The sequence below is a fragment of the Epinephelus moara genome, chromosome 16, assembly GCF_006386435.1.
Source record: "Epinephelus moara isolate mb chromosome 16, YSFRI_EMoa_1.0, whole genome shotgun sequence".
Taxonomy (NCBI): Eukaryota; Metazoa; Chordata; class Actinopteri; order Perciformes; family Serranidae; genus Epinephelus; species Epinephelus moara.
The window spans coordinates 4,839,445-4,853,865 of record NC_065521.1 but is presented as its reverse complement, the minus strand read 5'-3'; the positions used below and the strand labels follow the sequence as shown (position 1 = coordinate 4,853,865).

The following is a 14,421-nucleotide window of genomic DNA, read 5'->3' as shown; positions in this document are numbered from 1 at the left end:
TCTGTGCTCGCAGCCATTTTCACACTGAGGCAGGTGCGATGACGTCATCGACGATAGGACGGTAGAGCGCAAATCTCTACCGTGGGCCAAATTTATATAATTTCTACCGTCTACCGCATATACCGCGCAACCCTATATTAGCCCTATATATACCTACTACTACAGCGCAAACACCGGCTGAGGCTCACGACACACCTTCGTCAGCTGCTGTAGGTAAACAGAGGAATACCAAAATGGTGCCAACTTGTGATTTCCCCAGCTGTGGGAATAAAAACATCGCCGGCTCCCAATTCCATCGGTTTCCTGTTACAGATGTAACCCGTGGGCAACTGTGGCTACCCCACCACCAGAACAAAGCAGAGACTGGTCGTAATCACATATGAATTCACATTTCTATGTGATTGATTACTCATGTCCATGTCACTATCAAAAATCAGTCTTAAATCTTGAAAAATGTTTTCATTACTTCAAAGAATGAACGACATATTCAAGTTTTTGGCTTTTGATATGCAGACATATTTTAATTAAATGGTTCAAACATAGGCTACATAAGCCACCAACACAGGCTCGTAGCCCTGGCCCTTAAAATCATATGAGCATTTTCGTCAGATAAATGTGAAAACAGCCTTCGAGTGTCAAGCTCTGCACATACGTCATTCTGCACAGTGAGGCTCAAACATTCATCTGAAGGAACAAGAAGAAAACACATTTTTGAGTGGAGGAGGATTACGTTATTGTAAACCATGGTTTTTAAAACCTTACAACCTGCACCTGACCCCCTATGAGAGCCAACCCATCCCGCTGTAGGCCAGATGCTGCAGAGAAATCTGTATTAACAAGAGGCAGAAGAAAATAAAATAAATCCAATTAAACGACATATTTGCTGCCACAGAGTAATTCTGTGAACTGACAAGGAATGACCAGTGTGTGTGTGTGTGTGTGTGTGTGTGTGTGTGTGTGTATGTGTGTGTTTCTGTAAGTTATTTCTAACTTACTCAGAACGCTGCTCTGTCACTTTCTGACCCGCCCCACCCGACCTGCGGGTTGCTTGTCAACACACGCATCACTATTGGCAGGTGTATAAGTAAACAAACAAACAACAACAACCACAAAGATCATTATTCAGTCTCATATTACATTTGTGGGAAGTTATTACAGTTTAGATTTTCACCTTCCCACATATGTAATAATTTCCTGCAAATGTAATAGTTATTACATTTGCGGAAAATTGTGTGTTACGTTTGTAGTAGGCAGCTGCTATTACGTTTGTGGGAAATTTATTACATTTGCGGGATTATTACATTCAAAGCTGCAGATTTGTATTACGTTTGTGGGCTGTTATTACGTTTGTGGGCTGTTATTACGTTTGTGGGCTGTTATTACGTTTGCGGGTGTAACAGGGCTCCGGAGTGCCGAGCTGAGACGGAGCCGGAGCGCAGCACAGCCGCAGCCGGTGGAAACACACACATTGACTAGAATTGAATCCTATCGGCACGCAACCAACATGCACCTGGTGGAAATAGGCCGTAAAGGGAGACGGTAACTTTTCCGGCCACGAAAATTGCCATATTCATGTGTGTTTGTTTTCCTCGTCTCTCTCCACCAAAGAGACTGGACAACAAGAGCATTCACTGCCATGCATCGTCTGGCAGCCAGGTGAGTTGGTTCATTAGCGTAATGAACGGAGGGAAAGCTCTTGTCATCGAGTGTCTTTGTCCATGTGGGGGAGGCGGGGCTATGGGCTGGGGCCACACAGTGCGATCTTCGTGAGGGGGAGAGGAGGCAGAGAAAAAAACAGAGAGTTGAGCATAAGAGAGAAGTTACGGAGGGGAGCCCAGTAACTTGACGAGCCGGTATGCCGGGTTTGTTCTAAAACCATCTCAACAAAAAGAGCGAATATGACCAACTTAACTGCACACCTGAGAGTGAGAGACTGAGAGTCTATTTTTTTATTTATTTAATTATTCCTATATTTTTACGTGTTATTTCTGATATTTAAATTTTCTTTTTTGCATTCCTAAATGTTCTTGTTAAATAAATGTTTATTTCTCTTTAAAAGGGTGTACTTGCATCATTATGCCTTTATTATCATTATGTAAGTTTAAAAAATGGTCTAAAAACAGCAAAATTACAACAATAATAAAAATGGTCTTAGAAGCACAATATTATCGCTTATCGCAATAATTTCTGATGCAATTAATCGCCCAGCAAAATTTGGCCTAGTGGAAGGTCAAAGTCCGTGTGACTTTAAAATAATTAAATATTTAGGCCATAACTCAAGAACTCATATGCTAATTATAACAAAACCTCACACAAATGTCTCATAGGATAAATGATGACATTTTGTATCCAAAAGGTCAAAGGTCAACTTCACTCTGACATCATAATGTTCTGCACAAACACTTTTCTGTCCATTATTCAATGTCATATCTCAGGAACAGAAGGGGAGACATTTGGTCAGATACTGAATTAGTGACTAACACCTTGAGATTGTGCTGATTCTATAGATCATCAGTGCTGTCAGGGGGACAATGTGTGTGAAGCATCCATGTTTTCACAGACATGGATGTAAACTGTAAGGGAAACTTGACTGGTTTGTGGAGGCATACAACCGCGGGTTGGTAATTCTAGTTTTTACTTCATGCTTAAAACACTGTCAAAACCAGTAGGCCTATGTTGGCATGGCTATACTTAACATGACTTATCTGTCATATGGGTTACTGTTAATTTATTATGTTGATCTGTTCTGTACGACGTCTATTGCACGTCTGTCCGTCCTGGAAGAGGGATCCCTCCTCAGTTGCTCTTCTTTCTACCGATTTTTTTCCCCGTTAAAGGGTTTTTTTTGGGGGGAGTTTTTCCTTATCCGCTGTGAGGGTCCAAAGGACAGAGGGATGTTGTATACTGTAAAGCCATGTGAGGCAAATTGTGATTTGTGATAATGGACTTTATAAATAAAATTGATTGATTGATTGATTGATTGATTGATTGATTGATTGATGAGCCAGCTCATCATTTATATTTATTTAATAAAATTGAAAATGATTTAGTATATGTGGTTTGAGTGAAGTCCTAGCAGTTGAAAAAAGCTTAAAAAAGTAATTGATAGTCCCTGAATTTCATTTTGTAACGTCTGCTTGAATTCTGCACATAGCATGTAACTGCAGTTTGATTTCTTCCCATCATTGTCATACCCTTCTCCATGTCCCCCCTCATTTCCTGTCTGAATCTCTGCTCTTACTATCAAATAAAAGCACATTGCCAAAAAAATCTTAAAAAACAATCTGTATGTTGTTGTCGAACCTGAATATTAGTTGAGTAAATCCTCTGGTTACACCATGCTCGGTTATAATTGTGTCGGACTCGGGTCGTCTTCGGCCACGCTCTGGTGTAGAGGGTGACACAAGAGTGGATTTTCAGTCCTGTCCCATCCCACTCCCACAAAAATAATCCCATCCTGTCCCAAACCCATGAAAACGAAAAAAAAAAAAAAAAAAATCCCATCCCTGATGTGGTCAGACAACACGTCATAAGTACCAGTTCTGAGAGAGAAAAATGTAGTTAAAGTATTGCAGTAAAAGTAGTGTTTGGTTCCTCTGACTGATATTATTATATATGACATCGTTAGATTATTAATACTGAAGCATCAGTGTTAGAGCAGCATGTTACTGTTGTAGCTGCTGGAGGTGGAGCTAGTTTCAACTACTTTATAAAAACTTGACTAATGTTATTTTGATCAGGCCTGTCACAATAACAAATTTTGCTGGGTGATTAATTGCGTCGGAAATTATTGCGATAAGCGATAATATTGCATAATATTGTGCTTTTAAGACAATTTTGTTGTTGTAATTTTGCTGTTTTTAGACCATTTTTTAAACTTATATAATGATAATAAAGGCATAATGATGCAAGTACACCCTTACAAAGAGAAATAAACATTTATTTAACAAGGATATTTAGGAATGCAAAAAAGAAAATTTAAATATCCGAAATAACACGTAAAAATATCGGAATAAATACAAAGAAATAGACTCTCGCTCTCAGGTGTGCAGTTAAGTTGGTCGTATTTGCTCTTTTTGTTGAGATGGTTTTAGAACAAACCTGGCACACCGGCTCGTCCAAATTACTGGGCTCCCCTCTGTCATTTGGTTTAAATCCAAAACATTCCCACACGGGCCGTGGCATTTGGTTTAGGAACAAGTTTCATGTCTTTCTCTTATGCTCAACTCTGTTTTTTTCTCTGCCTCATCTTCCCATCACGAAGATCGCACTGTGTGTGTCTGTGTGTGTCTGTGTGTGTGTGTGTGTGTGTGTGTGTGTGTGTGTGTGTGTGTGTGTGTGTGTGTATGTAGCCCATAGCCCCGCCTCCCCCACAGGGACAAAGACCCTCGATGACAAGAGCTTTGCCTCCGTTCATTACGCTAATGAACCAACTCACCTGGCTTCCAGATGCTGCACGGCAGCGAACGCTCTTGCCGTCCAGTCTCTTTGGGGGAGAGAAGACGAAAGCAAACACGCATGAATGTGGCAATTATTCCCTTTTAATTTACCGTGCAATTAACTGACTTAAAGCATATTGCGACAGGCCTAATTATGATTCCCAGTCCCGCCCGCTCCCGTTGACTTTTTTCCCATCCCGTCCTCATCACGTGACGAATAGTGAAACTGATTCCCATCCAGTGGGAATTCCACGGGAATCACGTGACCTGTGGGATTCCCGAAAAAATGTCAGCCTCTACTCTAGTGAGCTCACCTGTATTTGTGTGTGTGTGTGTGTGTGTGTGTGTGTGTGTGTGTGTGTGTGTTCGCGCGGGCAAAACTCCGCCGTGCACAATACAGAGAGCAGAGGAGAATGGTAAACGGCGGTGCGCCGCTGCTAGTTGCTTATAGGGGAGACACTCCTCTTTTTGGTATGAGATCTTCTGGGTCATTGTGTACAGTTGCTTCGCTTTCAGGACTCTGTCCGGCAGCCATTCTCGCCTCTGAACTTTTCTCTATGCTCTTCACTCCCGCCGGCTCTAGCACGCCTGTGGTGTGCAGCGGTGAAATAGGTCCCCACTGAAACACTTTCCTGCCACGCACATTCCGGACATTGTTTGGGCTATACACCAGTATCGCGGTATATGAAAAATTCATATCATAACGAAAAAAGATACCGGTTTTTGGTACGAACCGGTATACCGCACAGCCCTAATCAAACATTAATAAGTGTAAATCTTATTATTTAAGAACTAGCTAGGAGTCAGTCACCACACTACATACACAATAAACAGTCCTTCACAAAAAAATTAATCAAATCATTTAACAGATAAACAATAGCAAATTCAAGAAGTTGAGGATGTGCATGTTGTATCTCATCTTGATTGTGAGCTGCTGACTGTTTGTTCTTGCAGGGTTTTATGTGCTGCAGCGCATTGGTTCTACACAAGAGGGCAACGCCAGTTTCACTCTGTCTGGAGACTACTACAACAGAGAGCTGTCGGGTAACATCAGAATATTTCTTTCATATTTTCATGATAGGTCCAGTGACAGCTGATTTCTTGGGGGATTCACTGATATGGATCACATTGAGATAGTAACTTACATTTGTGCGTGTGTGTGTGTGTGTGTATGTGTGTGTGTGTATGCCAGGCTGGGAGCCCTTCATTGAGCCCTGGCCTTGCACCCTGTCCTGGCAGCAGCAGGCCGCCGGCCGTCTCCACCCTCCACGTTTCAAGATGGGGATTCGAGCCAAGCAGAGACTGGACGTCAACATCACTTCTGTCCTGCTGGGTAAGTAAAGGCAGGAACATGCTTCACTCGACATTTTCTGCACGGCTGGCTGAACAGTGTTTTGGTTTCACACAGTGTTTAGTCAAATCATTCAGTACCACCTATCTGCTCCTTCCAGAACAATACAGCACCACCAAAAGCTCCTGGATAGCTGACTACTGTAACGAGGAGGAACAGACCCCCCAGTCTTCACCCCCCCTCCCCTGGATGGGCTCCTCAGTTGACCCACCCAGCTTAGGACAGAGTGAGTTTCAGCAACAAATCCTACCACAAAGAAATCACTGGGTAGTGGGGAACTTCTTCATGAAAAATCAGGGTCAAAAATATGTTAGGAATTGATTAAATGGATGTTCAGATATCCTGGATAACAAATGTTTATTTTTTTTAAAAACTGGAGAAAAGATTACATGATAGCCAGGTGACTGTTTTAAGCTTATACAGCCTCCTATGTTTGATCTTTATCCTAGTAGATTTCATCTTTATAAGCTATTGATCTTGGTAATTTACACAGTTAAATACACATTAAAGAAAGTATCTTTGGTCAGTTATTTGTGTATCTAGCAACTTAAAGGACACTAAAAGAAAAAGACAGGGCTGGTGATATTCCATATTTTCTTCTTATCAAGAAATCTCTTGTGCAGAGCCAAACCAGCATTGGGCCTCATTCACCAATATCTTCCTAAATTATTTTCCTTAGTTTTTTTCTTAAGAAAGATCCTACAAAAAGTCTACATCAGATTCATGACATGTTCTTACTTTGCACCTGCATTCTTGAAGTGATGAATCCCATTGTCCTCATAAGTTGCAAGCACATGCAAGATGATCCTAATTAGCATAGTTAAATGCCCTGCAAATCCTTCAAAAATGCATGAGACTGCAGGACCGTGTGCACACACAGAAATTGAAATAGAAGAAAAGTTGAGGAAATTAAATCAAGAATGTCCAAACCAGAGCCTGAAGAGGGTGAGGCACCAGAGTCAAAACATTAAAAAACAAAACAATTTCAGTAGTTCTGAAGTGGAGGTCCCTCAGCAGGAGCAGAACATCAAAGGAGCTGTCATATTCAATAGCTAGCAGTAGTGGATATAAAATAACACAGGAAGATTCATGAGATGCTTAAAGTACGCTATAATCAACCACCGGACCTGCAAACCACAAATTTTATGCATTACATTGGCTGAGGACAGAGACTAGTGTCACGGAGCTTTCCAAGGTGTGTGTGTGTGTGTGTGTGTGTGTGTGTGTGTGTGTGTGTGTGTGTGCGCGTGCGTGCGTGCGTGTGTGTGTGTGTACGTGTGTGTGTGTGTGTGTGTGTGTGTGTGAGTGCATGTGTGTGTCATCATGGCAAAATGCATAAAATTGTAGCAGGAACTACCACAGAAGTAGTGTTGAGTGTTTTGCCAGGTGTCTGTCTATCTATCTGTCTGTCTGTGACTGTGATGGCATCGCAATAGTGCAATATGCAGTCACGTAACTTAACAAGTATATGTGTGTGTGTGTGTGTGTGTGTGTGTGTGTTGGTGAGAGAGAGACAGTGAGTGACAGAGAGAGAGAGAAGGTGGACTGTGGACTATATCACACAATGGGCCTCATGCAAGAAACTGTACAACCCATTTTGTCATTTAATTTTGTTTGTATCCAGGCTTATTACTATGTTTTAGAGTAATTATAATGATTGGAGTAATGAATTTCAGTAGGGATTCACGGTCATATCGGCATGTCATCAGAATTGGCCAACATGGTTTTTCTTATTTTGCACAATGAATGAATGTTACATACATTGTAAAGTATTATATTTCATGTATCCATCTACTGGTGGGCCATTAGGTTAACAGTTTGCATGCATAATATGTTAATTCCACTACAGAAGAGACTTGATGATCACTAAAATTAGGTGGGTAAAAAGTTGATACATTGATATCTGTTATCGGCAAAATGAGTAGTTACAAACCGGCACATCAGGTATCGGCAAAAAATCCGGTATTGAGCATCCCTAAATTTCCGGGCTAAAGAAATACTGCTATACTTGGTCCATTGATGCTAATTATTGTAATTTCAGTTACTGTGTGTCCCTCTCCTGACCAGTGGTGAAATGTAACTAAGTATATTTACTCAAGTACTGTACTTAAGTACAGATTTGAAGAACATTCATTTTACATGAGTATTTTAATCTCATGTAGCTTTACACTTTTATTGCAGTGTTTTTGTGTGGCAATATCATATCGTCACACAGTGCCAAGTATCTTTTTTTTTTTTTCATAGAAAGTCTTTATATCACAAATACAAGTTAAACTTTAGTTAGCCTACTTGAATAATAAATCAATTGCTTTTTCAGTCCACTAGATACATTTTGCTGCAAATGAAATGATTGAGGTGAAATGATCAGACAAAAAATGTAAACTTATTAGATAAAAGAGATGTTGACAAAGTTTTCCTTCAGGCACATAATTTACTGTTGGAAAAAGGGTAACAAGGACTTCTGGGTGGAGAGCGAAGCAATATGACAGCGTGAGCGAGAGCAGCTACCAGTCAAAGACCAAAAAGGCTCCCCAAAATACAACAAAACAAATTCAACACAACACTAAATGAGTGATGAGCGGGGGTAACAGACTGGGAAGGAAAAATACCAGAACAAGACAGGATAAAAGACAAGACAAACAATATACGGTAGCAAACTCCGATTGAGAGGACAATGGCAGTGGAGTAGCAGGCCAACCTGAGATGCTAACACTTAACAAAGGATTGAGTGACATAACCAAGGAAATACGTGAGCTCAAACAAGATATGAAATACAACCTCACGGCACTCAAAGACTAATTTAACACAAACTTTAAACAGGAATTCAACACATTCAAGGATGACATGAATAATAAGCTGAAGGCCAACATTGCTGAACTAAACCACCAGAAGAAAAGTATCAGCAAAGCGCAAACATGCATAGATGAGCTGGAGACTTGGAGCATGAAAGCTAACTAAGCCTTGCGAATAACACTCGGGGAGCAGAGAAAACTACAGGAAAATTTCACTGAACTGAAGGGGAGGTCAAGAGGAAATAACGTAAGGATATTCGGGATTCCAGAGGATGCGGAGGAGGGAGGGTCTTGTCCACCGATTTATCGAGGATTTGCTCCAAAGGGAGCTATTGCTACCAGAGAGGACCAACCTGCAAATTCATCGGGCATTTAAAGTAGCAGCTAAGAAGCCCAAACCTGGGGAGACACTGAGATCCATTGTTGTGAATTTCCTCCAGTTCGACACCAAGGAGATCATATTAAAGAAGGCCTGGCAGAAACAGTTTAAACTAGACGGCAAAGCTGTTCTGTGACCATGATTATGCAACCGAGGTGGCGCAGAAGAGAAAAACTTATGCTGAAATCCCTGAAAGAAAAAGGCATCAGATTCCAGATGCCTTTTACGAGGACCAGAATCCATTGGGCTGATGGATAAAGGCTTTACAACAATGCATCGAAGGAATACAGATGAGAAAAAGAGGGTTGTCCGTGTTGACAGGTCGGGGGAGGAGCGCACACTGGAGGACAGGCTGCAGGGAATGCGTCCGAAGGCTCAGATGCACAGGACGAGTTAATGCAGCATATAAAGGGAAGACTTGGGGAGTTTGAGAGATAAAGACGACTTATGTGAGTCAAAGGAGGTGAAGTTACGGATATGGTACCATTTCAAAATAACTTTAGGACAGAAATCAAAACATAGCACTAATATGGCAGGTGACGAGCACAGCATATTAAAAATGTTTAACAGGACATGTTCTCGGAGTAAGATATAGATTATTTTAGTCTCTGTATTACCTAAAAGGGCCAAATCCAGGACCTGCCTTCCAAGGAGGAACTCCATGGAAGGCCCTAGTTTTATACTGCTCAGAGGTAAAGCTGGTCATCCACCAATCGGAAGATCAGCGGTTTGATCTCCAGCTTCTCCAGACCACATGTCAAGTATCCTTTAGCAAGATACTGAACCCCAAATTGTTCCTGATAGCTGTCTATCAGTGTGTGAGTAGCAGGTGGCACCTTGTGCCTTTGTTTGGTAGCCTTGCTCACCAATGTATGAATGTGTGTGAATGGCTTTGAGTGGTTCATTTACCATTCCTTCCAACAGGGACATGGGCACAGCTGAGGGAGCCTGCGGTTACTGGAAGTACAGGTTCATGTATTCTATTGATATTGTTCTTAATGTTACCAATGTTACAAGTGTTACTTACAGAGAGATATATCTAAGGAAGGGGCAGGTGCATCCTGACTTAAATGAATAATCAAAAAAAGGGGGAAGGTCATAACTAAGTTTTTTTTTAAAAAGAAAAAAATATTGGTCAGTTATCTGCAGGTAACACACCTGTCAGGAGCATGAAAAGCTTTTAAAAAATGGGTTTAATATGTTTTAAAACTCATATAAAGGGGGCAGTAAGAGGGGAGGTGCAAGTTTAATGTCATCTACTGTTAAAGTTGCAAGCAGCGATGAACAGGCCCTCGCACCTCGGCACAACATGGGGGAGCTGGCAGGATGCTGGCTGACGCGGCAGTACATTTCTGTCAGACACCATATGCAGAAGTGAGTTAGCATATCCTTGATACAGTGCTGGGATGACTTGTTTCACATTTTGTACTTCTTCCTCTTTCCACTAGCGGGAGCTGGAGAATGCACTAATGATACATCATGTTTTTATACATCAAATATCAACCACAGCATGTAAATTTCAGGTAAATAAAAAAAATAGGTGTCTGAAAAGACATACTTCCTGTTGCCAGTAGGTGGCGCTATGTGTAACATAGAATATTGGCATATAGAGGTATTCAGGGCGGGACTGTCATCAAACCTGTGAAGTTTGGGGAAGATTGGACAATGTATGCTGGAGTTACTTCCGCTTTTGTGGTTTACACCTAAGTTTGACGCCTTGCCACGGTCACACAGTTTGACAAAAACTCAAGCTTGTAATAACTTTTATTTTTAAGGTCTTCCAGTGGAACAGACCAAGGTTTGAAGTCGATCGGATAAAATCTCTAGGACTGGTTTGCTAAAATACAACACGTGGGAAACGCCAGAACTGACCACGTAATTCAAAATGGCCACCTTCCTGTTGGGTTTAGGCAATTGGTCCAAAGACTTTTTTGTGCATCTTGGCATGATACATATGTACCGATTTTCGAGCATGTTGGTGAAAAATGCCGCAGGGGCTGCGCTTTAAAGGGCGCGGCCACGCCATTTTGCCACGCCCATTGATGGAAGTCATATCATGTGTTCAGGCTTAGACTATTAAGAAGCATGTGAAGTTTCAGGCAGAGTGAACGAAGTACACTCAAGTTAATGTCAGTTGTTGTGTTTTGGCGAAACGTTGGCCTTTGCCCTGCCCTAATGGCAATGCCGTTTGACGAAAACTCACAATTTCAACAATTAATCATCATCAAGGTCTTACGGCTTTTTTGATTAAGTTTGAGGTGGATCTGGTTAACTTTGTAGGAGATCTACACCAAAGAATAAAATATGTAATATCCTGTACTCATTACTAAATATTGGCATATAGATGTGTTCCTGGCGGGACTGTTATCAATCCTGTGAAGTTTGGGGAAGATTGGACTAGAGTTGGGCGGTATCCAAATTTTGTTACCGTTAAACCTTCCCCACATTTTCCTGGGGTATACGTTATTACCGTGGGCAATTAAAAATCACTTGAAGGGCTCAGGGGGAGTCACAAAAATGTTGGCTTGCACCTATACCATTCAGAAACAGAACAGCAAACATTACATAGGCCTAAGACTACTGAAAAATAACAACAAAGCATGTACAACATTAACTTTCATTAATAAATATTTAAAAAAGTGCAAATGCAGCAGTCAACCAAACAGAATGAAATAACAACAAATTAACAGAATGAAATAACAACAAATTGTCTGTGGGCTACAGTCCACTTCCAGTACAGTAATCGACACGAATCAATTAAATTAAAACACAACCCTATAGCATCCAATATTTATAGGCTTATCAAATAATAAAAAAGTAACACTAAATAACAAAGGCAGTAACGATAATGTGTGCTATACAGCGCATCCTGAGACCGCAACGGGTAGGCTACTGTCTGTGGGTTTATTTTTAGAACCTATCAACATAAATCAAATTAAAAGCACAGCTCTACAGCAGCCAGTACTAGGGCTCTTCAAATAGGAAAAACAGAACGATAAATAACAAGGCATGACTGAAAATGGGCATAATAATCCTATCCTGAGAACGCAACGGGAAATACTGTTCGTTGGTTTATTTTTAGAGCCTATAGTTTGAAAAGTTCACCCTCTCCAAGTCCGAATTTTTCTGTCTGTCAGAACAGGCTACTTCTCATTGAAAATGAAATAAAAACAAAGTATAATGATAACTATAGCAGCATGCTATGCTTGAAAACTTTTCAAGGATTTTCGCCAGAAAAAACAGCATGTTTACTTTTCCTGGCTGGAGCAGAGCACATAGTGGATTGACAACTTTGGCCGCGGTGCTGGGTGGTTCGGGTTGCGCTTCTCCCTCCTCCACTCTGATGGCCAGTGGACCTGCTGCTGCTGCTGGGTCCGTGTATCATTTCTTCATTCCATTTTCAATTTAAAATCAAAAAACGAAAAAACGTCTTGTTTTTCTTATTTTTGATTTTGTGCTCACAAAATTTTTTTTAGCAAATTGACAAATGGGCCACCATAAAAATTTGATTTTGATTTTTCAATGTCACAGAGAAAAAATTAGACACCTTATCTCGTAATTACGAGAAAAGATCTCGTAATTACACAATTAATAGCCTAATTAATTACATATGTGGAAATAGCCTGTGTCGTCCTTTGTTAACTATTTCACATACAGATGTTACTCATTTCAGTGCCGCAGCCACAGTGAAGGGGGTGAAATAATTGATCCAGGAGTAGCTGCAGTGCGCAACAACAACCAGCAGGTGGCACATGTGAGCAGTAGAGATGCAGCGTCCAACTGAAACTGTTTGAGAATTAGCAGTACTGTTATATTTTCTGCCAGACCTGTACAGTATACTAACTTGTTACACAGTCTTAATTTCATAAAGGACATTTGTACTATGATATTTAAACCAACCATCCGTATTATGAAACATGAAATTAAACTTTTAGCTTCTGACGTATTTATTTAGACAGCTCTGATAGAGCTCAGGATTATTCAGGAGGATGCTGCTTTACTCCAAACAATTTCACTGTATGAACCTGAACTGTGTGTGACCTTTTGCATGTGTAGAAGAACACAGAACATTAATTAACATTAGATCCCAATACATTAGATCCAGATGGGCTAATTAATGAAGTTAGGCTGCTGTGTCTCGTACGTAAATGCGCACAGCGTCTCTCTCAGTGGGGAGACACACTTATCGTTTCTACTGCGGTTGCATCTCTGCAGGTATTTAATAAACTCAAACATCTTTTGGGGAGGGGGTGTTTAATAGTCAACACTCCCGCACCTCCAACTGAAATCACGTTCTCGCAGCTATTCACCCGCTAATTTATGAGCCATTTATGAACCACATTCACAACCAAATGTATTTCCCTGCACAACCAAGAATGAAAAATCAACCATCACAGCAGTATCGATACTTTTCTTGATAGAACAGAGTGTAAGGACGCAGTTTTCTGTAAAATGTGCAGATTTGGGTTTTCGTGAGCTGATCGGTACTGAACTAACAATGACTGTAGAATATAACAAGCCTCCCGCCCCATGTGTGTATATGTGTGTAGCTTTGTATTTTGTATGGTGTGTTCTGTGTGTTTTTTGCTTTGTATTGTTTGTTGTTGTGCTGTTGTATGTTTTGATTGTGGGGGACTGCGGATGTAAATTAGCTTTGAGCTAATTCTGGTGCAGTGCATCTTTTATGTTAAAAATTGCACACTGTCCCAGTTCTTATGACTAGAAAACAATATATGAACCCAAAGATTACAATAAATTAAATGGTATTACAAATTAAGCTCTTTTCTAAAAGTTTACTACCTACTAGAATCCCACATTCTGTGTTAAATAGGCCTACAGTGTATCTTAACTATATTTACAATGAAGCTTGATTCTGCACTCCCACATCCCATTAGCCCATACGTGAATGTGTACCGTCGCTATGGCAACAAGTGACTTAGCTTAGCTCAATCGTCCGACAAACAATAACCCATAAAATTACAATTCAACATATTTAATCAAATCAAATCAATCAATCAAAATCAACAACAGCTACCAACAGTTACAGTCCTTACAACATTAGCTAATGTGTTGTCACAGGTTAGATTGTCAAAATGAAAGTAATAACAGCTTAAATCCCTGAGGAACTACCCTAGCATTAGTGACGGTTGCATCCACTCGTATGCAGTTACCTTACATTACAGTTCCCTCAGACAATATCACGAAGCACAATACAAACCATATAAACAAGTTATCTATTAAGGGTACACTACTGATAAAATCTGAAGGTGCTTAGGTGACATTTACCCACCTGAAAGAATAAATGAAAACAAACTGATTTTGCTGGTCTTCAGTGGCTTTACTCTAGGTGTAACTGCCAACTCTCGTGCCTTTACTCAAATCAGTTATGCTTTAAATTGAATGAGGGGCATCTGTATGGTGTCTGTAAAGATACAAAATCGATATCATATGCATAAAATA

General features: G+C 40.5%; 1 protein-coding gene across 9 annotated transcripts in view; it reads left to right on the top strand.

Moving 5' to 3' along the window:
* vps13d (vacuolar protein sorting 13 homolog D) overlaps positions 1-14,421 on the top strand; it is a 274,881-nt gene that overhangs the window by 175,363 nt on the left and 85,097 nt on the right. For all 9 annotated transcript variants that reach the window (XM_050064560.1, XM_050064557.1, XM_050064558.1 and 6 more), the window contains 3 exons: positions 5,394-5,483; positions 5,632-5,772; positions 5,891-6,016. In XM_050064560.1, coding sequence (XP_049920517.1) covers positions 5,394-5,483; positions 5,632-5,772; positions 5,891-6,016 — 357 coding nt within the window. The remainder of the gene's footprint in view (positions 1-5,393; positions 5,484-5,631; positions 5,773-5,890; positions 6,017-14,421) is intronic.